At 37.8% G+C, this 24,608-nt stretch overlaps 1 protein-coding gene across 3 annotated transcripts in view; it reads left to right on the forward strand.

Annotated features, from left to right (window-relative positions):
• USP25 (ubiquitin specific peptidase 25) overlaps positions 1–24,608 on the forward strand; it is a 97,414-nt gene that overhangs the window by 16,781 nt on the left and 56,025 nt on the right. For 2 of the 3 annotated variants that reach the window (XM_074144349.1, XM_074144358.1), the window contains exons 2-5: positions 5,454–5,531; positions 6,631–6,775; positions 16,034–16,157; positions 22,161–22,323. In XM_074144349.1, the coding sequence (XP_074000450.1) occupies positions 5,454–5,531; positions 6,631–6,775; positions 16,034–16,157; positions 22,161–22,323 (510 nt within the window). Of the gene's footprint in view, positions 1–2,734; positions 2,780–5,453; positions 5,532–6,630; positions 6,776–16,033; positions 16,158–22,160; positions 22,324–24,608 lie in introns of those variants that run through there. The other variant, XM_074144366.1, reaches the window with a different exon arrangement.

Here is a 24,608-nt window from a genome sequence, read left to right on the forward strand (position 1 = left end):
TGCACTAGCAAAATACTGTTTTAAAAATTATATGTATAGATATACCCACTTTTTAATTTAGATATTTATATATGTGTGTTTATTCTACACATACAGAAAAATCTTGAGGACAGAGATGATAAGAGCAAAGACATGTAATAAAGCCTTCTGGAGTTGACTGTGTGTTTTCCCTATGTTTCAACTTATTATCTTCATGGAAGGAGTTAGTTTTTATTTGCCTATTTGGAACTTGACCAACAGCTTATTTAAAAGATGGTTAATTTATCTCTGTTGCTGGAAGCCATAATGCTTCAGCAGTTTATGTGGGTCTTTTAACTGTTCCTAGGAGATATGATTAATGTGGCAGAAAATAACATTCACAGTAGTAATTGAGGGTCTTTAGTATACTCATTCTTTGTACATTTCCTAATTTTTGTTTGTTTGTAGCAGAAACTGAAAGCCTTGTTACAGAGGATTACATTCCTCTAATCTCTCAGTATTCTCATTACAGCAACACCATATGAGGAAATTAGCTTATTAGCTACTTGTTTGCAAACAGTACCATTAGCAGGTCCTCAGCATCTCAGGTTATGTTAGAATTGTCTTTAATACTAAATATTTTGTGCAATGTTGTTCAAGTTTTCCTCCAACAAATAGCTCTTTAAATTGGTGTTGCACTGGAAAGTAAAGCTGGTTTTGTGTGGAGGAAGCGCGTCAAGATGCTGTTCTTGGCACTTACATTTCCCCCCTTTCTTTCTTTTTGTCTCTAATAGAAATATTCATCCCTTGAAAGAAGGGATACCCATAGTTTGTTTTCATTATTTACTATTTAAATGAACTACGTAGTGAGGCAGTAGGCCCTGTTTTCTCCTGGTAATGGTTGGACCATCTCATTTATTACTAAACATACGGCTATTTCTGTGCTTGGAAACTGAAGAGGGTTGTTTTATCTTCGAAGTTTGAAAGCGCTTATGTTGCAAATACAAATATTTGGATATTGCTTGAAGAAAGCCAAAGCTTACACGTACTTCTTCAGAACCTACAGTGATGAGAAAATAAAACAGATCAAAAGGTGGCTAATTTTTTTCCCCAGATTTATCTGAAGTATAATTCAGAATTAGTCAATTTACGAGATGTACCCTGCCCAAAAAAGCATTGGTGCAATTTAGCTTTTTGCTCTGATTTTGATAAGTTATCAGAGTTTACAATACTGCCATGGAACTAATTTGGGCACAGTATCTCCCGAAGCAGATGATAGTGTAGGTCCTTTTCTGCTTCACCAGCGCTGGCACAGCTACTGAATATGCTATTGTGTGAGGTTATAAACCAGATAATCTTAATTGGGCATTTCCTGAGAGGGAGGGAGGGAGGGATGACTGAAAAAAGGAAAGAATTGGAAATAAGGGCATGCATTCCTTATATACAAATTTGGCTTCTATCCAGGAAAACGGGAGAATTTCCTGTTAGTTAAAATCTTCCAAGAGCTGAAAGCCTGAAGATACATACCGCATACCTCAGGGAGCCAGAGGAAGGGGGGAAGGCTGGGAATAGCTCGTGCATGAAAGCCCTGGGGAACCGATCGCTGTGTGATGTGGTGGGACCAAGGGGTGTGAGCAGCTGGATCTCAGGGCAGCTATAGCATCAGCTGGAGGGTAGAAAGGCTTTGCAGAGGGATCTGGACAGGCTGGATCAATGGACTGAGACCAACTGGAAGAGGTTCAATAAGGGTCCTGCACTTGGGTCACAATAACCCCATGCAGCGCTACAGGCTTGGGGCAGAGTGGCTGGAGAGCTGCCTGGAAGAAAAGGACCTGGGGGTGTTGGTCGACTGTCAGCTGAACATGAGCCAGCAGTGTGCCCAGGTGCCAGGTGCCCAGGCCAACAGCATCTTGGCCTGCAATCAGGAACAGTGTGGTGAGTAGGACTCGGGAGGTGATCGTCTGCCTGTACTTGGCACTGGTGAGGCCCCACCTCGAGTACTGTGTCCAGTTTTGGGCCCCCTACCACAAAGAAGACGTTGAGGTGCTGGAGCGGGTCCAGAGAAGGGCAACGAAGCTGGTGAGGGGTCTGGAGCACAAGTCTTATGAGGAGAGGCTGAGGGAGCTGGGGTTGTTCAGCCTAGAGAAAAGGAGGCTGTGGGGGACCTTATTGCTTTCTACAACTACCTGAAAGGAGGTTGTAGAGAGGCGGGGGTCGGTCTCTTCTCCCAAGTCACAGGTGACAGGACTAGAGGAAACGGCCTCAAGTTGTGCCAAGGGAGGTTCAGGTTGGATATTAGGAAGAATTTTTACACTGAAAGGGTTATCAAGCATTGGAATGGGCTGCCCAGGGAAGTGGTTGAGGCACCATCCCTGGAGGTGTTCAAAAGACGGGTTGACATGGTGCTGGGGGACATGGTTTAGTGATGTTTTTTTTTGTCAGAGTTAGGTTGATGGTTGGACTAGGTGATCTTGAAGGTCGCTTCCAACCTAGATGATTCTATGATTCTAAAATCAAATAAGCTTCCCCTGATTTGACTTTAGCGGTCTAGTGTAGATGCCCTAGATTAAAGTTAGATCAAGGACGAAGTAATCTTAGTACAATATAAGTACAATTGTGTTTCTCAAACTTCTTAAGGGAAAAGAAAAACAAAAAGAAAATTTGATCTCGCACTGATTAATGAATGAGGGAAGGGTTTGGTAGTAACTGTCATTTGTAATGAAAAGAAACAGTTATCTGTATTAATACAGTTTGATAACATGCTGTCAATGTAACAGTAAAGGAGAATGATGGCACAGTTAAACAAGCAGTTGCAAGAAAGGTCTGTACACAGTAAACATGGTGCAGTTATGTCAGATTTGAGAGGAAGGGGGGAGAATGGTGAATGCATGGAAGAGGAGGCCACCAGTGGAATGGTACCTTAAGGAGCTCCAGAATTGTTTCTGAAGACCTGTTAGTCTATTAGCAGGCAGTAGTAGAACACACTGATCAGGTGGAAACAAATTAAATCATACTTTTTCTGTTGCTTTGTTGTTTTCCTCCTTCTAGGAAGAGGAGTGTATTGTCATTCTTTAGCTTCTGTGTGATATGAAATAACTCCATTAGAGATTAATGGCAGCTTGTCCACATTTACCTGAAAAGTCAGTAATGTCTAAATCAAGTGTTTGTGGCCTCAAAGCAGTTTAGCTCCATTTGAGGTATTCAGAAGAACTGTTAATTTTCCTCTTAATTTCTGTCACGTGCAACTAGGATGCTTATGGATTCTCTGTGGTGTTCACTTAATTACCAGTTGCCTTAAACTCTTGGCCTTAAAAAAAAAAATAAATTGTATTTAGGTACTTAAATCATCTCTTGATGAGAAAGGAGCATCTTTGGGTCTGGTTCCAATCTGTTAAATGTGTATGTCCTTGGGAAGGGGGCCTCGAACCACAGCTTTACACCAGAATACAGAAATCTGGATATAAACTACAGATGTCTAGGTTTACAAGTTGCAGCTGTGCTTTTAAATTAACAGCCAATATTTTGAACTGCTAAGAGATTGTTTGTTGGTAAACTATGTCTCTTCTTTTCCCAATCTCTGTGAACAATGAATATCTTCCAGTCAGCCTTTCCAAGTGTTGTATATATTGTGGAAGATACAGAAATCTGATAGAACTTATTATAACAATTTATAGTGAAACTAGTTTCCATTTTATTAACCACCACATTGGTAGTAAATATAAAAAGAAATCCATTTTGCTGCCATGCACTGCCCTTAAATTGCTCCTGCCAGTTTTAATGCTGTTGTAATTACTTTTCCCAAATACTCTATTGCTTTGCTTTCCTGCCCCTGGGTCTGGCAAGAAGCAAAGAAACTTTACAGGGGAAACAAATCCTGCCTTTGTACAGTGCTATGAAATGCACAGAGTAAACAAACGAGGGGATGAGGGATGGGGATAGAGTGGGAGTTTGTTTTCCTGCATCACTTTGCTTTTCTTGTGCCAATAGCAGGGTTTTTAAAAAGAAAAGAAAAAAAAAAAGGCAAATTGGATTGTTAGCAGTGTCCCTTAGGATCATAAATGAAGGGAAGATTGTGTATGTAATTCATAAACATCCTGAACTATACGCCTTCTATTTCAACTTATTAGGGCATGAAGTAGTGCCTGCCAGGTTAATTTCACACTGGGGAATTCAGCATTCATGCAGCTCTTAATTTCCTCCTCTATACAAAGCTGTGATAAGGAGAGAATAAGGATATTTGAATATTTGATTCCAAATAATTCATTTTAAAGAAAAGTATGTTAGGAGTAGCCGCAAGACAATCATAGTTGGGGTTTTTCTAATTGAATTTGGAAAGTAACATGAGAATGTTTATTTGTCACTGCTAGGAAATATACTTTTTGTCTAGCAAACAAAATCCTGTACTTTGCAAAGTCTTCTCTTTTATAGATGAAATTACTGGTTTGAGTTCAGGATGTGGTGGGCAAACAATAAAAAAAAGAAAAGCCACTTGCAAATACCACCAAGCTTCTATCCTTTTCCCATCTGCCAAAGGAAGAGTGGAATTTGTTAGTATGGAACGATGGTCAGTCCTCTGTATTTTTGTGTTTTTAGTGGCTAAGGTGGTTTTAATGGTTAACTGGAGTTCAAGGATTGTTCCAGCCTAGTGCCTGCTTTTTGCTTCTGCGATGTGATATCTGAGCATGAGCGGAGGGAATCATCTTTTGGCTCTAAACAGGAGTGAGATCAGATTTTTATTTAAAAAAAGCCTCAATTTATATGAATTGAATATTTAAGACGCACGGAACTTCTTATTCTCTTTGAACTCCATTATTAATTGAAACTCAGTCATGGATGGTGACTGATGTTTTGATTTGGGAGAGCTGGATTCAACTGGTCTAGGAAGGCAGTTAAGATGGATTCCTAAGGTTTTGCTTTAGTCTCAAGAAACTGTGTTTTATGTGGATATTTGTACAGTATTTCTCTTAAAATACATAAATGATCGGTAAAAATTGATTTTTTTTTTTTTTTTTTTTAGTTTTGAGGTTGGAATGGCTGCGAATTGTGTATATTAAGGAAATAGTTGGATTGAAAATAGTTGGGAGTTGAGGAAATTGGTTTTGATGGGAGTTCAGTCAATTATTTCCCCTACTGCCTTTAAAGACCAAGCTATGGAGTTTTATTTGTTTAGGAGAGCCAGTTGTGGCTTTATATAGGTTCCTTAAAGCCATGTTGTATAAGCTCACCCATCATCAATATCTTTGGTTAAAGAAAAAAACAAAACCACAAAACCACACCGAAACCAACCAAACAAAAACATTACATTTGGGATTTAAAAGTGCCCAAGTTGCAGAACCGAAGACAAACTTGAATAATGAATGCTCTACTCCTTTGTGGTGCATAAAGCTTATTTGGAGATACTTTTTAATGTTTGTAGAGAAGCATACTCTTGTAAGTAACTAGTTTTGTTGTTATTTGGATCTTATCTTATTTTGATGATCTGTTTTTCTTTTTAGCACCAGCAAACATTTTTAAATCAGCTGAGGGAGATCACTGGTATCAATGACATCCAGGTACTACAACAGGCACTGAAGGTAAGATGTGTGTATCTGACTTGTAGCTGAATGTGTACATCTTGTCATTAACTGCCTGTAAAAGTCATAAACCCTGCCCTCTCTTACTCTTGTCTTCCCTTCCGTTCCCAGCTTGAATACTTCTTAGATTTATTTCAGGGAAATAAAGCTTGTTCACTTTAGAAGGAATCTTGATCTGTTTTGGTACTGACATAAGAACTAATTTGGCATTCAAATACAAAAAGACAGGAATGGTATGACTTGCCTTTAACCTTTGGCTAAAGTGTTTTGAGACACCTTGATCCTAGTACAGCTGGTCAACTCCTGAGGAGTTAAGTGTTGTTTTCTTGACAAGGTGTAGCTAAGTTTTTTTTCTATCATGAACAAGTCCTACTCAGTATGTAAAGTGAAGAGCTCTCTTTGAACTTGCCACTTTTTGCTAATTTGCTATTGTTTAATTTTTTTTCCCCAACCAGTGTAACTTCTTTCACAGCACCAGAGAGTTCTTTGATGCAAGTAAAGAATGGCAGGTTTCTCTGCATTTATTTCCTATATGTATATATAAAAATCCCTTGTCTCCCTCAAGAAGAGCTTTTCAGCTGTTTATACATGCTAAATGAGGATTTAGTGAATTAAAATCATATATATATATATATATATATATATATATATATATATATATATAAAATTTTGTTTCAGATTCAGCATGTCAGGTATGCAACTGCTTCTCAAAAGCCAGTATTTCTGGCCTTAAAAATGAAACAGTAGACTTTCAGAAGAATTTATCTGACTGCTGTAGAAGTTTGTGAGCGTGCTGATTATCCTTGTTGAGGGGTTGACCTACACTGCAAGATAACTAATTTTTTTTTCCTGTAATAAGTGAAATTCTACCAAAGTAAATTCTTATAAGATTTCCTATCTTCTTTTTTGTTAAAAATAGTGAATTATGCAGAATATGTCAAGTTTGGAAACTTTCTTTTCTAATCAATATTTCACCTAAATATACAATGTGTCATATCTTATAAGTTGCTTGTAATGTTGTCCTTTGCTGTTAAGAATTTAAAAAAAAAAAAAAAAAAGGGTGGGGGACTCTCACTTCCTGTTTTGTTGATGCTTAAAGGACAGCAATGGTAATCTGGAGTTGGCTGTGGCTTTCCTCACCGCAAAGAATGCCAAGGTTCCCCAGCTAGAGGAGGCAACTTACTATCAAACAGCCCTTCCTGGAAATGACAGATATATCAGCGTGGGCAGCCAGGCAGACACCAGTAGGTATTTTTTCTTTTTGTAAATTTTGTTTAAAGGCAAGAAAACTAAAAACTTGCCTGTGAGATGACTGTTCACCTGCTGATAATTCTTACTTAACAATATTTACATTATTATGTATTCTTTCTTTCCTTATTTCAGTGTATTTTTTAATTTATTTGATTAATAATTACCTTTACGTGTATGTATGCTGCTGATCAGAAGATAAGTCAGTTTTCAATCTTTTTTTTTTCTTTTCCCCTCTCTATTGTAGGCTTTATTTTGGGGTCATGCAGTAAATAATTAAAGTCAAAAGCTGGGTACTCTTCAGTCAAAATAAAATAAAATAGGAGAAGAATCTGTGAATGTTTGTCTTAAACATATTAATCTCTAGCATATTAAGAGTAGCTTCTCCCTGACAGGGATGACTTTCCCAAATGAAGAAGTGAGAGGTTAGCTGTGCATTTTGTAGTAAAAGATTACGTATTTTATATGTGAAATTAACCTTAAACATACTTATTTTTAAGCAGTTTTATTCAGTTGATACAGGAGGTCCCAGAAACTGTATTTCTCTGAGTCTTGCACATTCTACTCCTTTGCTTAAGTGCATAGTCATTTTTATAGGGAGGGAGAAACATCAAAACTACTGGACTTCTTATAAAATGTTGATTAGGAAACTATTGACAGGAAAAGTTTTGCTTTCTTGTGGTCCTGCATGTTAAATAAGCTCTGCAAGTAAATATGGAAAATAACCTAAAAGGAAAAAGTCAAAGGAAGTTTTGTAGTGGGATTGATTTCTGTAAAATCTGAGTTTCTTGACGCTGTATTTACATTCCAACATTCTAAACATAGATGTACAATATTTAAATTTTATATTAATCCTTTGACCGTGTATGTAGTACATCTATGTAGCTTTTGAGTGAGGAGAATTACTTAGCTTCACCCATAGCAGCATTTTTTTTCCCCTTCATTTCACTAATAGTGGGGTGGCTACAGTGGCACCATTGTAAAGTAGTTTAGATCTCCTTGTCAGTTGTACAGTTGTCTGTCTTTTGTGTCTGGCACCTTGACATAATTTTTTTTTTTTAAAAAGAAAAAAACACCACTTTTTTTTTTTAAATTAGAGGTGAGTTTATTCTCAACATCTCAGACCTGAAAACTGCATTTTAATCCTTGGTATTACTAGGAACCTCATGTAAGCTGCCTTGAGTGCATGATAGTTGTATTATCCCCTTCCTCCCTGCACCCAGTTGTTGGGGATGGTTTGGGTTTTTTGACTTTCGTGTTCTTTTAGTTTCTGTTTTCTCTCATTTGCAAAGAAAACACACACAAAACTCCACATGTATTTAATTTTCTATGGCAGAAAATTCACATTGAGTAAATGGAGACTATTTTCAAAAACTTACCACTGCTGTCAGTAGATCTTCAGTTCTGGAGACTATATGGCAGTAAGCTGAATTCTTTTGCAGTCTGTGTTTAATTAGATTTATTAGCAATCCCATTAATAGAAGTGTTTAGTTTTGCTATTACGTACTATACTATGCAACCTTATTGAAGATATGAGGAGACAAGGGATGTAAGAGGGGGAAGAGTCAAATCTGCAGAGTCTATGGTCAAACTGAAAAAAGTAACTCTGGAGTTGCACATTCCAAGCTGAATTTCAGGATTGTCTTCTCTTTTCTGGAGGGCTGAAGGCAGACCCAGGTTCCTTACAGTTATATAGCCCTACAAGTCAGTAATCAAGAAGCACCAACTGCTATGGAAAAAGCAGGCAGACTTTGCCAGCCTTTGTTATTTTAGTTAGACTGAAAACATGTTCTGAGATAAAAGCATCTTGGCCAACTTTTCTTCGTGTTGGAAGACTCATGGGGCAAGAATTAAACACCCACAGCAGAACAAAAGTCTAAACCAATCTCGGATCATAGAGCACCCTTCCATCCCCATCTGTAGAGACCCAGTAAAAGCTTCTTGTAGAAGCTGCAGTTCTTGGGCTCTGCTTGTCTGTAGTTATTTTGATTATTAATTTTAAAAATGCAGTACACTTAGAATGGACAAGGTTCAGGGCCCTGCAATGGTTAAGTACTGTCATGTAAGGGAGTGTGGTGAAAGACAGTGGATGCCCTGGGAGAAGAGAATGGAAGGGTGGGCATAGATGGAAAACATATTCAGCAATGATAGCTCTAACCATCAACACTCCTTTCTGCAAAGAATGCTAGTAGCACTTCTCATTAACTATGCTGAGTTGCTGACAGTATCTTGTCTTTCAAATTTGACTCCCTTTTGATGTCCCACGTAGGCATAATTACATGAAGATAATTATAACTCACCCTTACTGTTCCTTACTGCCTAACTACCTCTCTGCGTTTGGAACTTGCAATGTTATGAGTCACTGAGCTTTGCAGTCCCACCAAGTTAAGTCATCCAAACTGGGGATGAGAGGGAGTTACAGTTAAATACCAGAACTGTCTTTTATGCTGCATAAAATCTCCAGCCACTTGCAAATGCTTTTCAATGTATGATTTGCATAAAGGTGTATCAAATGTATTCTGCGAGCTTGACAGAATATATTTTTTTGAAATGGTTACTGAATTAAGGGGTAAAATAAAAATGTATATAACAGGAAGTCATACCTTAACAGTCAGTGGTTAGCCTGGATTATGCACTGGCTCTTCCAAAAGTGACAGTGGTCATTCAGCTGTTTGAGAGTTGCATCCCGTACGGTATAAGGAAGCTTCATTTCTCTTATTAGCAAATGCAACATTTCAGGAGCTATAAAAATATTAATGAATTTGCATAAAACTCCATCTTTAAAATCAAAGGCTGACTTACACAATCAGTGTTAATCATGATGCTTGTCTCTTTGCCTGTTCAAAATGGTATGTGCAAGCACCTGCAAGTGTAGCTTTTTCACGTCAAGAGTGATGCGTGCTGTATCTGATCCCTCTGCAAAGGGTGGGTTTTTTTTTTTCCTTCCCTTCACACAATCTGTTATTGAGCAGAAAGTGCTTAAGTACTAGGATTGCAATGTACAAGTGAACACCGTTTAATCTAAGATCACTTTCATGTTCTGCTTAGTAGCATAAAACCTAGGCATTGCAATTAAACCAAAACAAAATAAGTTGTTTAGTAGTACCTTCCACTACTTCCATTTTATTGATTTCTCTAGAAAGCTTTTTTTTTTTTCTCCCCTTTTGACGTAATTCAGTGTATTTTCATCTACAGCTGCACAACAGAACCACTGCATTGCTAAGCATATATCTATTTCCTTCTTATTATTTGAGAAACTTGCAGAACCCAGGGTTAAAGGAAGCGGCAGAATGAAGAGAAGACATGTGTTTTAGAAGTTGTATTGTCTTAAAATGAAAGAGCTGTCAAGACAAATTCTCTCCCTCCCTTCTTTTGAAAACTCAAAATTCTTTTTCACAAAAACTGAATTATTAGTCTCTGCAATTGCACATTCCATAGCTGAAACAAAAGATTTCAAGCCCTTTTATAAGGGCATAGTACAATGTAACTATAAAATGTCACACACCCCAACTTGAGGGTTGGGGACATGGCTTTTTATGTCTTCCTGTTCCTGGAGTTTGAGCCTTTGCATAGGTCTCAAAAGTAATTCAGTCAACCCTTTCCAATGAGGTAGACTTAACTGCATCTAGAACATCTCAAAGTGATGTTTATATAACATTTCTTAAAGACTCTGGAAAGTTTATGGAGTAACTTGGTTTGGTGCTTCACTGTCCTTACTCTTAGACTGCTAATGTCTTGCCTAACTCCCTCTTGCTTTAGGTTAAGTCTTTTTATTCTTTGTGCTATCCCCTGTGGAGATTATAGTACGCTTCATTCCTTTTATCTCAAATGAAGTGTGTGTGCTTGAAGATAGTGTATCATAACATCCCCACAGACTTTACTCAGATCTAAACAGCCCAAATTCTCTCCAAGTCTTTGGATGCATTTCCCATTCCTATTTCCATTTGTTTCCCCTCTTCTAGACCTTCTCTAATGGTTCTGCCTTTATTTTTGTGGTCTGTGGCACTCAAAACAATAACCAAGAATTCAGCTGAGTTGTTAAGAAAATCTTTATCTTAAGATAAATTTATTGTAAAATAAATGTCCCCTTAGTACTCGGACAATATACCTTAACTTCATATTTTCTTCAATGCTGTGATGATGTGAATTGCAGGTTAAACATGAATCAGCTGTAGCTCCTAGATCCTTCTTGTCACAAATCCTAGTCAGTCCTCATTCTAGAGCTGTACATTTTATTGTTTCTGCGAGTAGAATTTGACACTAGTTTCTTCTGTCACCTTACCTAACTTGGATATCACTATGTGTCTTCGTGACGTTTCCTTCTATTTCAGGGATTATTTGTGTCACCTCCATTCAGGTTCCTGGGAGTGTCTCCACCTTGGTATGGCAGGATTCCTGCTTCAAAATGTCATGAGTTTTGTGCCTTGAGGTCCTCCTTGCGTCCTACAGATTCACTTGTTCCTTTGTTCCATGACTACCCTCCCTCCTTCCCATCCCTGATAATGTGAGAATTGCAAGTTTAAGGTGTTATCATCTTAGGACAGTGGAAGTACAGCTGAGATGAGGAAGCTCCTGTAAGATAGTGGTGGCTAACATTTGCTAGCTCTTTGATCAATAGAGCTGTTTGGGTTGGTTGAGCATGTAGTTTTAACCCAAATTGGCATATACAGCCAATTAAATTCCTTTAAATCTTCACACAGGAGCCCAAGACCATCATAATGTTTAATATCACAGAATAGATGGTAGAATACAGGATCTTGCTTAGCTCTGCTTGTAATAAAACTGATGTAATCTAAACTTCAGTTTCTTTTTTCTTTTCTTCTTACATTCTTGATGTGTTGAAATTGGAGTCCTGCTGCTGGATTTCCATACTTGGCACCTGTCCATTGAACCCATCAGGCCTGCCCCTTCATTTTCCCCTCCCTGTGTCAGCGGTTGCACCACTTCAGTTGTTTATTGCCAATCCCTGGGTTCAATTGCTACTTCAGATCTGTCCCTCATGCTAAGTTTCCCAACCTACTTAAGTTTGAAGGTCCTACTCTGCCTCCTGGTATAAGTAACAAGTCAATAACACAGTAATTATTTTAATGACCGAGGCAGTTACCATGTAAGAACCATTTAAATAAATGATGGTAGAAACTTCTTAAGTAAACAAAATAGTAAGAGTTGGTTTAGAAAAGAAAGAAGATATATGGGGATAGATAGATATAGTGTGTGCATTTACTATATGTACACTAGTATATTTATTACAAATTTCAATATCCCATTTAAAATTTCCTCGTAGAATTACAAACTATGTCAAACTCTCTGGATCTCATGTACCAGAAGCACACATTATTATATATTGGTTTAAACCAAAAATACATTTCTTAATAAAACAGTTGATTAATTCTGCATGTTGATTTTAGTTGAATGAACATCATGAATGCACTAAGCCAGTCTGTGTTGATATGCAGTTTCTTGGTTCATAAAGAATTTTTTCAGAAGCTACCTTTTTTGTTTATTTAGTTTTCATGGCTTAGTTAAGAATCTTCGCATTTTCTAAGGCAATGCGATATACAATAAGCAGTACCTTTAGGAGGATGAGCCAATGAGAACTAAAGTGTTCTGTGGCCTAAAAGAGAGGGGTATTACAAAATCGGCATATGTTAATTAGTCAGATAACTGTAAATTTGGAAATGTGGCATTATTTTTCATACCTTTATGAAATGCATCCTTCAGCCTATCACAGGAAACTCACGTGTCTGATAAATACTTTGGGTAAAAGTCAGCTTTTTTTTTCTTCAAACTCAGTCACACAGGAAACTTCCATAGATCAGTTTAGTGAATGAATTGTACCACTCACTGCTATAAAATAAAGTTATAGGTTTGCATTAACGCTATAAAATTGAAGTGAAATAAGTATTTTAAAACTAGGTTAATGTTGAATTTATTGTAGATTGTGAGAGAAGGCAAAGTGATCATACTTGTAGAATAACTGCTTGGAAATCAGACATCTTTTCACTAAAAAGAGAAATCCCCATGCAAGAATTTACAAAACATGAAGATATTTTAAAACAAAAAAAAAAACTCTGCATGAATTTGATGTAGTATATGTAGTTTTGTATAATCTGTAACCGACAGAAATCCCAAATGTGCAGACAAGCTGATATATATATATATATTTTTAAACGAGGAGTTGAGTCTCAGACTGTTCCGCTTCTGTTATGACATCTATTGAGATCTCCTCTTTATAATCCTATGATTTAGGATTCAAGTCGTATGTGAGTTGTAGCTTAATGAGTTAGTGTGTCAGCTGAGATGCTGAAAAAGACCTTGGACCTGCTCCAAGTACAGCAAACATGAGCTAAAATGCATTAGCTTAAATCTCTAAAACATTTTTGTTTTACATTTGCTACAAACTAAAAGATTGCTTGGAGCAGGTTACCGTGGATCAGCTGATATTTAGAAATATATTTTTTCTGACAAATGTTATGTTCTGTGACCTAAGTTGGTTGCACCACTCACATGTGGTGGTAGTACCTGGCAGCTGGTCTTCACTGCATTGTACTTTTCATGTAGATCAGGAACAATGTCTATGTGAAAACAGAATTTCTAAAGGGAATCCTATGTTGTCTGCTCCAAGACCCTTGTGTGGCAAAGGAAACAGTTGTGTTGATCTGCTTTCTGAAAGCAAGTGGAAGTGAAGGATTTGGGCCTTTAATATTAATGTAATTGCGAGTAATATGAACGGTAATAAACTTCCCAAACATAGGGTGGTGGTGTAGATTAATAAAGATTAAGGAGCTAGGGAGGTGCAAAGAAGTTGAATAATTTAATGAAGGTGTGAGTTGGAGTTGACCCTGATAGGTTTTTTTTGTTTGCTTTGTTTTGTGTAAAAGTGGGAGCTTTTGTTAACGACATAATTTTCAGCTGAGTTTTTTTCTGAAAAATACACCCCATATAAAAGATTTTACTCTTAATCTTTCTTCTTTATTGTTGTATAAGAATTTAATCACTCTTACCTGACTGGAGACTAGCTGAAGGAATATTCCCTTCTGTAAGAAAATGATCGGAGTAATCCCATACTTCTCCATCAGCATGTGTGGCTGCTGGATTGAGGCTTACTCCAGCTTCAAGTGACCGCTACTACTACTTTCAGAAAAACAGCTTGTCTCCAGTGGAGATGAGGTGCTTTTGTGTGTGACTACCTGCAAATGGGTAGAAAAGACAACATAAGCAGCACCACATTTTAGAGCGAAATAGGTTGAGTGTGTGGTCACAGGATCCTGTTATTGCTGTTGACCTTTCCAGCCTTTCTCCTGTTCTCAGGCTATAGAACAGAGCTGTACTTGCGTGTGACCTAGGTTGAAGTATTACTGTAGCCCAAATTATATTGTTCTCAACATGGCAGCTCGTATATCAAAACTCCTCTGGGTGAGACTTCTGCTGGAGGTTCTTGTAATTGCTTTAGTCCTTTTGAAGGAGAATTTCAGGCATCTGAGTTGAAGCATGCTTTTGATATGCTAGAAGATCTGAGATGACTATAAAAGACATAAGAATAAAATTACAAAGTGCTGCTTTTGTGGTCATAGTGTTTTTCCATACTTCCAGATAATGACATGCTGTCCAGTTTACATTGCAGGTAGGAGTGCTTCCTTTAAAGGCTCACTAAATAAAACAGAAATTCAACCATCTTTATTTGGGGGAAGAAAGGGCTAAACTGAAAACTAATTTTTGAAGATGCTGGTGTTAACAGAAAAAATTATTTTACAACTTCTCTTCAGTCTCAGCTTTCTGTGAGGATAAGTAATCCAATTTTCTGTTCATACACAGCTATGGCAATGATTTTTGTATCAGAATTTCAGTGTTTTATTTTGATCCAATGAGAAATGTCACTGACAAGTAAGCCCAGGGAAACAGGGGTAGCTTGTCCCTACAGCGAGTCAGCCCGTCCAGGAGAAAAGTCAGAAGCTAGATGGAAAAGCTTTTTGGGTATGAGTAATTGAGCTGGCTTGTGGAAGAAGAAAAGCAGGGAAGCTGCTCATCTCTCTTTGAAGCGATCATCAGTTTTGAACCTGTATCTCTTTCTCGCCGTCTTTTAGCTTCTACTGTCAAAACTCCAGGCTGGATGGAATCCCTTTCATAGCTCTTTGGGTAAACTTTGGCCTTGAAGCAGGGAGACTGAAACCAGCCAGTGCTTCATGTGCATGTCTGTCTAATATTGCACATATAACTCTCCTTTGTACTTTCCCCTCTCTTTTTGTCTTCCTGGCTTGCAAAATGAGATGTTGAAATCATGGTAACCTTGGCTTTTCTGGAGCTCTTATGCAGTTGATGGACATTCCTGTTGGTCCTGGCTACTCTGGAAGTGTGGCTGTGCCTGATGGGGTGATGACTGGTGTGGCGGTGTGATGTGGGTAGTGAAAACCCTCCTTACTCAGGAGAGGGAGTGCTGTCACTACCCTCAGGAAACAGGGAGGTTTATGAGAGACGTTAGTATCTGATTCTTTAGATATCAGGAGCTGGAGAGGAACGCAGAAGTAGGGTTGGTTTTGTTATTCAGTCAGCAGCCCATCTAGCATTCCCCACATGTCCAAGTATGTATCCTTATTTTGACTTCAGTATTTGTGTTCTTAGTTTTCCTGTTGAGATGGGATACTTCCACTAGACAGAAATTGGATTTAAATACATTCAGAAAAGGAATGCACAGGCAGGATAGAAAAGAATTGGGTTGAATAAAGAACTCTCTTGCATGTTACGAAACCGTGTGAAAGTATTTGGCTCACCAGTGCACAGAAATACTTGTAGAATTTGGGGCTGTATTGGGAAAACTGCATGCGTTCCTCCATGAGGAGGGAAAAACAACTATGCTTGGTTAAGAGAACTTTTTAAGAGAAGCTTGCCTTCATCATGTGTTCCCTGGAAGCAACTGATTGCAGTAGCAGAAGTAATATATTTAAGTGTATTGCTTTAAGAGGGCTTTCAGAAACCATGGATTCCTAAATTTGTCCCATAGCTTTGTGAAACTTAAGATCATTAGGAGGAAGGAAGACTATTGCCTGTCATATCTTAGCAAGAGCAAGCTGCTGAGGCTTTTATCTGGCTTGGAGGTGGAAGGGAGCTGTTAGCAGAGTTAGTGGTTGGAAGAACGCAGGGGGGATGGACCGGAATGGCGCTCAGCAATCCACATGGGCTCTCTCTCCTCTACAGTAAGACTTGCCTTTTCATTCTGTTTCACTTTTAATTTTGAGAAAGATAGTTTTGCTTTTCAGATGTGATTGATCTCACTGGAGATGATAAAGATGATCTTCAGAGGGCAATTGCCTTGAGTTTGGAGGAATCAAACAGGGCATTCAGGGAGACTGGAATAACAGATGAGGAACAAGCCATTAGCAGGTAAACAAACAACTTATATAAAGCAGAAATTAAATTAAAGAGTTGGAGATTGGCCTGTATTGCTTTTTTAAACTTTTAATATAACAAAGAACTTGTTTACTTTCACTTGTGCTACTGATATGCCTGGCTTCAGGATGTTGCTTTATTGTATGTTCTACGCTGGAAAATAGTCTATTATGTGTGGGCTAGGATTTACTAGTATGTTTCATGTTGATGTATTTGTTTAAATATTGAGGAAGTGGATGGAGATAGAGGATATATGCTCATATTTAAATTGGGATCTAAAAGTAAAAGTTTCTCTTGCGTATCAAGTAAAAAGCAATGACAATATAATTAAGAAGCTAATGAATTCTTTGTCCTATTTTTTCCAGTGTTCACTTTACAGTAACATTTTCTTACCTCTGTGCTAAGGCTGAGATTGGGGGAAGGGTAGTAATGCTATGACGAGTATACTAAGAGCAGCTGCTGTATTTAGGCTGATAAAGTATGTTATTAACCTATTTAACAAATAGGATTTATAAGCTTTGAGTGAAGTTAACTTTTTGGTTTAAAATTTTATGAACTTGACTTTCTCAACTCAGGCATGATAAGAGTCTGTAAGTTATCTTTTTATCAGATTTTACAGTAAATTTTTGTACAGTGCATGTTTATATTTAAATACAGATATAATTATGAAATATTTGGGACTTGAACTAAGTCTAAGTGTAGGGTTGTAAGGGAGGGATGTTGGGTTATTTTTTATCTGTGGCTGGCCTTGGAGGGGGATGTTGGATTCTTTTAATCTGTGGCTGGTCTTATTCTAGGAAAAAAGGGCAATGATTTGATCCCTGTATTAGAAGGTTAAGTACTGTCTCCTTGTAAAAGGCTAATTTTATAAAAATTGATTTAGATAGGGGAGATTCACCACAATAATTCTTTTCCTTAGCTCACTGTATTTGACAGACTAAATGGCTTATCAGAAAAGTCCAACTCTGAGAATATGGAGAATGTTACTTTATCCACAGTCATTTGCTTTTTCCTTTTGAAAAATAAATGTATTAATAGTGAGAATAAACATACCTCACTGTCCCCCCATTTGTGATAAAAGCCATCTTATTATATGAGTTTAAGATAATATATATTAGGAGAGAAAGGGTGTAATGAGAGGGATTTATAATCTTATCAATAATCAGAAGATTTCAAGGGGTTGTTTTTTTTTTTCTGAGACCTCTTAGTATGTACATGTATACAAGATTATGATGGAAGTTCTGTGCAGTTCTGGTGCAGAAGTTCAGCTCCTGCATGTTTCTTTTTGAAGGACAGAATTTTCATAATTACAGAGTTGTGATTTAGGCACACACTCAGAAAGATGGACCTATTTCTAGATATGGAAATCTTTTTCCCTTTTTTTTCCTTCACCAACCTTTGCTTCTGCTGTGCTCACTTCTCAGGACCCTCAGAGTCTCAGTTTTTTTTTTTTTTCTTGTAGACTGTTTTTCACTTCTCAGACTAAAAAGCCCTTTTTGGTCTTACCCTGCTTAGCCCATAACTAGGTGTTATAAATACACTCAAAATTATGGTGTATTTTTTTCTGGTTGCAGAAAATATCAAAGTATGCCAGTTTTTTTTCTCCTTGTATGTATAAAGGCATGTAGACAATCTGTTCAGTTATATACAGAGAAAAATGTTGGCCTTCTGACGAAACATAGATGTATATTTGATGGCAAAATTACACACAAGAGCACTTACCAAATTAAGAGCCTTGTTGCTACTAAGGGGGACATGGCCTGCACACTGTACCACATCTTCTACACTTGCTGTAGTATTCTTTGGAGCATTTGTTGCATGAATTCATCTCGCAAAGCCATACAAAAATATTCACTAAAAGATCAGAGTGTATCATGGCACAAGAAAGGGAAATGGGACTTTGCTTGTGAATGGAGGCAGAGAAGAGTGAGAATAATGAGGCTTTTGGCAGCATTGGGGCATTAGATCAACTCAGTTACATACCAAGATGCACCCTGAGTTGATGGCAAATTATGTCAGAGTTGTACAAATACAGGAAGTGCAGAATTCTTGATCTGGACTGTTCAATCAGTTTCCTTAAGGACAGGACTTCAGACTTCTTCAAATAAAAAAAAAAAAAAAACCCAAACCAAAAAATCACTTTGTAGTTAACACCCCACAGAAGAATGTTGGCATTCCAATAGAAAGCACAGTATCTGCGCAGGACTTCTCAAAACAAAATGTAGAACACTGGTTGTAAACAAGTCAAGCTGCAGCCATTTACTTTTGTTTTTCGAAGTTAAGTAAGAAGCTGAAATCAAATAGGAAGCCAATAATAAGCAAATAAGGCTGTGGAAATCTTTCATTTTTAATAATGTAGGATGTGTGCATATTTAAATATTCTTTGGTGTGGAGGATATTTTTTCAAAGGTGTTCATAGTCATTTGGAACCTAATTTGCACTGATTTTGTTAAGGTTTCCAAGGGAACATTAATGGAATTTCTTGACTTGTGTAATTAATGTTGTAATGCACATAGAATTTGTCTTCCTGAATGTAATTGCCTTGTGCTACTTAATGAGGAGAGATCTGATTACTACGTAGGTGTTGAGAGGAGTGCAGCTGAAATGTCCAAGTGTCCAAGATGAACATCTTGTACATGGCCCATTTAAAAGTGTTTTTGTTTTTTTTTTTTTACTATTATCTCTTTAAATCTCCCAGGCATGATCAGTGTATTTCCTCATATGAAAAAGTTTCTCCTGTTTAAATTACTTTTCATGGAGGAGAATGCGGCTGGCCAGATAGGGCTTCACCGAAGAAGCTAGTAAGATATGACTGAGAGAAGTGAGGTGGTCTGTGTTGTGCCTAGGGTAGTAGCCATATTAAAATGAGAGTCCACAGTGTAAGTGCATAAGGATGTGCACAGCCTGTAGACTTTTCTTTTTTTTAACATGATCGTGGAAACTGATGGGAACTCTGCACTGTAGTTAGGCATTGGGTGTATAGATCAAAGGTGAAACTTGGGAGGGATAGGGATTATAGGTCCAGCTATGAGTCCCAGTATGAGGACCTTTCCTTGTCCTTTTTGCTGAATAGTCTGCCAGAGTGGGCTTTTCTGCAGCATGTTTAGTGGCCTTCCTCAAAATAGTTTGGCTGAACTTTTGTGCTGTGGACTCACTTTGCCCGAGGCTTATTGCATTGTCTGGCTAGCCCCATGCAAGCAGCTCTGAAAGCTGCTCCCCTATGCCCAGCTTGTTAGAGAGAGAAATAAAACACTGCTTTCAAGTCCCATGCCAAGCCTGGCAGTAACTAACTATCGCTTCAGAGTTTCCCTCCAAACAAGATTCCAGCACTTGGAGGTGGGGAAGCCTTTGGTCCCATGAGGTTAGGGACATGCCATACCCTGCACGTAGCTTATGGCTCTGCTGCTAGCGACTGCTGCTGTGGTCTCCAAGGGTCGGGAAGAGGGTGTTTTGGCTGCATAATCAGCGTCGCTAAATCCTTGTACTAACTTTCTGGAAGGATGCTTGTTATGTTTGGAGCAATGTGTGAGTAAGATTGTCATGGTAGTCACTCAAATTAGGACTGTACGAATATATAGTGAACAGTATAGTATGAGGTATACTCACTATGCTAGTAAACACGTTTATTTATATAGCTTTTTTGCTGATCAGTAGGTGCCTGTTTACTATGCTCACTTTTATTTCAGTTTACATCACGGCTATTATTGTGGCTGAAAATTAATTTGGCACATACAGTGTGCTCTTTGCATGTGTATTGCATGTGCTCTCTGAGGATAGATAACACTATAAATAAAAATAAGGAAAAATATCACAAAGCTTTGAGAATCAAATACTTTATTATGATATGGAAACAGATTTGAGGTGGAGCTAGAGATGAGGAAATCCCTCACCTGCTAAAGAAATACAAAAACAAATACAGGAAGAAATTCTGGTTGATAATTAAGTTGATAAATGGCAATACCTTTGGGGTCAGGGAACTTTTTCATTTTGAGAATATATATTTTTCTGAACTTGAATCTTGAAATATGTTGAAATATTCTTGAGCCTGGGGGTGGTGGGGGGGAGAAGTTTGATTTTTTTTTTTTTTTTTTAAATTTTATTTTTTTTTCCCCAAAACAAAAGTGGTATGGAGTAGGTATTTTATTCCTGTTACAACATCATTCTAAAGTTATTCCAATCTGTCAGTTCCTTCAATTTAGTTTAAACAAGAGTTTAGGTAATTCCACCTGAATGAAAAAATATTTTAAATATGTAGGACATTCCTTTAGAGTTAATTTTTAATGTCCTCATCAAATAACTTTTACTTTCAAATCCGAGAGACACTGGTCATCTAAGGCTTCTGAAGGGTTGTGTCAGTGAGAAGAGAAATGAATTTGACTGTTCCTTTATTTTTGGGGATTTGCTTAGGAGATGACATTATCATTGCTAGTGTAGGAGTCTTGCCACTGGAGAATCAGGTTCTATCCCTATACATCATTTGAAGATATGTCAGAGCAGAAAGTCTTAGAGGATGATATGCCTGTCCTTTCAGTGTCTTTTGAAAAAAGATGTGCTGTTGACAATGTTATATGTCAAAACTAAATGTTAGAAATCAATGAATCCTTAAAAAATTAAAAGTTTTAGGTTCTTCCCAAGATGTATTGATACAAAAGTGGTATTTATACCAAATGGGCTCTCAAATTCTTAATGCTTCTATTTTTTTTTTTTCAAAATAACAAATTGGTATGTGTCCCAAAGCAGTCCCAAATACAGTAAATTCATATAATGCTTTGTAGTTCTTGTATATCTTGTAAGATACCTTTTCTTACTTTGACAAGAGCATAGTTAGTTAGGAAGCTGAGGGATTATGTCATGTGTTTTCTACACATGCACACACCCCTCTCTTTTTTTTTTTTTGAGGTGTTCAAAGTTTGTTCTTTAGGAAGTCCATTAATAGATCAGCCTAAACCTGCCTTTCTTTGATCTTTAGTGAGTCCAGAACTGAAGGGGTAACCCTTCAGGCTGCACAGACCACTTAGGTACTTGTCTTGCAGCTCCTGAAATCCTGTGCTTGGCCAATGTAGTAGTTCAATAGCAGCTCGGCCTTTTGTATGATCGTTGGGGATAGTGACTGTGTCAGTAGTGCTCATGCCAGGCAACTTTGCTTATTAGTTAGAGCCATTGTTATATGACCTGAATGTATCCACCTCCATCTTTCTATTTGGAGTATGTGGCTACCACAAATTACCTTTAAGATGTTTTTTTGTCACAGGGCTAAGGTTATGTGCTGATGTAGAAATGCTGTGTTGAGCGAAGCTTGAGTTCGGAAGTGTAACACTCATCAGATCTTACCGTCATGTGAGATAGAGACATTTAGCATAAATCATGTAGGAACAGTTTCCTGCAAAGAGTGTGGTCACTGAAGCGTACAATTAACTTGTTGGGTGGCATTTGAAAAATTCTGGGGAGATGTCTTTCTATGGCTCAAAGTAATCACTTGCTATCTAAAGCAATTAATACTATTGCATAAGTTGCAAAAATGGAAACTAAAAAAGCTTCTTCCATTTTTGAAAGTTACCTAGCTAGCTTTGGTTTCCTGTCAGTAAAATAAATATTGGTGACTTTGTGCTTTGCATACCAATAAAAGCATTTGTAGATGAAAGCACTACACTGATAATGCTGCCTAAAATTTCTTGTTGTCCATCCTATTTGAGTCTGATTCTTAAACAATTGATGACTTACAGACATGGCTCTTGTATCTAGAGCTCTCACAGGAGATTCAGTCACTCACCTATACCATTTTCCAAAAGGTAGTGGAATTACTGTAACAATACACCTTCAAAAGTGAGACACTATTTTACTTTTGCATATATTGCATATAAATTTAAAACCAAGTTTAGCAATAGTAACTTAAAAAATGGTGTAATTAAGATGTCTTATTAGTAACTGAAGATGTTTTACTATGTCTTTTTTTTTTTTTTTCTTTCTCACATTTTTCCCTCCGTTCTGTTCCCAAAGAGTTCTAGAAGCCAGCATTGCAGAAAATAAAGCAAGTTTAAAGAGGACGCACCCAGAGGTATGGAGTGACTCTCCAAACCCTTATGATCGAAAGCGGCAAGACAACTGTCCAGTAGGATTAAAGAATGTTGGCAACACGTGCTGGTTTAGTGCTGTCATTCAGGTAAGCACCCTCTTTGATTTACTATGCATACACTTCATTGTATTTAATGTGAGGTGAGTTACCTTATTCTAAGTGGATAACTTAAGGTAACTGTTTTCCTGGGAAGTATAGGCCACTGCATGAGATAAACATTACTTATTTATTGCATCTCTTAAGATGTTCATCCATAGTCTGACTGAAGTGTAGAAAGTACGGTAGCGTAACTTAAGTAAAGCTTCAAAATGTTTCTTATTAAAAAGTTGTTGAAGACAAGGAGCTGAGTCTCTGAAGATCCTGTCAGCTCACACTGACATCAATGACAGTTGTGGATGCCTAAAACCATGTGAAAATTGGATTACAGATGAGGAACAGACTTTTTATATTTAAAGGAATGCATGCAAATGACTGAAAGAGGGTGGCTGGCAGTGGAGGTAGGTAGAGGAAATGAGACATCCTCAATCATGGAGTGCTTAATAGGAAATAGATAGCCAAGTAGGGTAAAAGAAAGAATAACTGATAGAGAAGGAAACTTGAGGAGGAGGAAAGTGAAGGTCTGATGTGGATTCAGTTGTGTCTGTTTTGGGTTGTTCTACCTAATGCAGCCAATTGTGTGTTCTTAGTCTGTTTTTGTGTATATGTAGCTTAATTAAAAGCTATCCTTTGGGGTTATTTTTTTTTGGTATTTTCTTTTAAAAGATAAGATCAATAGGGAAATGGGTACAGGTACTGCAGCTTATCTAGTGAAATCTAGTGTTCTAATATCAATAATTCATTGTACATAAACTTTATGAATCCATCTTTTAAGACGATTTTTAGAAATCTGTGTATGTTCCTGTAAATAAACTGTAGATATGTTCAAAAGCATCCAAACCCACAGAAAACTGTGGGTGAAAATGGAATACAACAGGAGGAAATTTATTTTTAGTCTGCAAGAAGCAAATTCAGCATATTGTAACTTTTCATAGTCTGACATTTTGAGAGGAAACAAATAAAATATTTAATACCCATTTTTAACAAATTACTGGCAGGCTGAAGCACTTCAGATAAACTAATATTGTTATTTTCATACTGATGGCTGTTGTACTTCAGGCTGAGCCCATTTAGATCAATGTTCTGCCTAGTAATTTCTGCAAATGGATGCTTACAGAGGAGTACAAACAGTACACATGATACTGCTCTGCTAAAACACTCCCAAGCCTCCAGCTGCTTTCATCTTGGGGGATTTTCTTGATCCTTTGCAGTTTTATTTGGTAATCCCCAGTGGACCCCTCTTTTATGTACTTGTCTCCCTTGCAAACTTTTTGCACCCATAGGGTCCTTTGGGTAGGAATTCCGTAGTTGTGCTCCCTGTTGCCTGAAGAACCACCTCGTTTTAATTTGTTTTTAAACCTGGCTCCCACCAGTTTTTGTCTGTTGGCCTCCATGTCTCCCAGTGGACAAGATATTTAGTTTATTGTCATTTAGAATTATGTGGACTGCTCTCATACTGTCTTTCAACAGGCTGTTGATCTCTTTTTCCAAGCTGACTGCTGAGTTGTTGCGGGTGTAGAATCTGTTCTAACCTCTGATCTGCCTTGTTGCTGTTCTCCAGATTTTTTCTAGCTCTACTAATGTTTCCTTTGAGGGACCAGGAAAGTTCTCAAGGTGTGAGTGAGCTATGAACTTATGATGTGATGTGATATGATGGACAGATACAGGCTCTTCAGAAGAGACAAGTAGGGATGAGAAGGAAAGGTGTAGCCTTCTTGTGAGCAAGCAGCTCAAATGTATGTGGTACCTGTATGGGACAAGATGACAGTTTAAGATGAGAGTTTGTGGGTCAGGATCAGAGGAGAGGCTGATAAAGTTAACACACTGGTCAGTCTGGTACAGACCACCCTCCTCAGGATGATGATGTGAGCAAGACTTTCTTTAAAGGCAAAGAAGTCTCTGGGTCATGGTCTGTGGTTTCCATCGGGAACTTTAATAAACATCCTGACACCTGCTGGAAGTCCAACAAAGTGGGACAGAAGGAAGCCAGACTTTTGGAGAGTATCAGGGACAACTTCTTGATACAGGTAATGATGGGCCAACTAGGGGTGATGCAAAGCTGGATCTGCTGTTTCCTAAAATGGAAGAACTGGTTTGAAATGTAGTAATATGGGTACTCTTGACTGCAGTGACCGTGAAGTAGTGGAGTTCAAGATCCTGATGGGACTGAGGAAGGAGTAGCAGGGTACAAACCCTAGAGTTCAGAAGAGCAGACTTTGTCTTCTTCAGGAAGTTGGTACCTGGGATCCCATAGGAGGCAGCCGTGAAGGGCAGAG

This window comes from Numenius arquata, chromosome 1, assembly GCF_964106895.1.
Source record: "Numenius arquata chromosome 1, bNumArq3.hap1.1, whole genome shotgun sequence".
NCBI lineage: Eukaryota > Metazoa > Chordata > Aves > Charadriiformes > Scolopacidae > Numenius > Numenius arquata.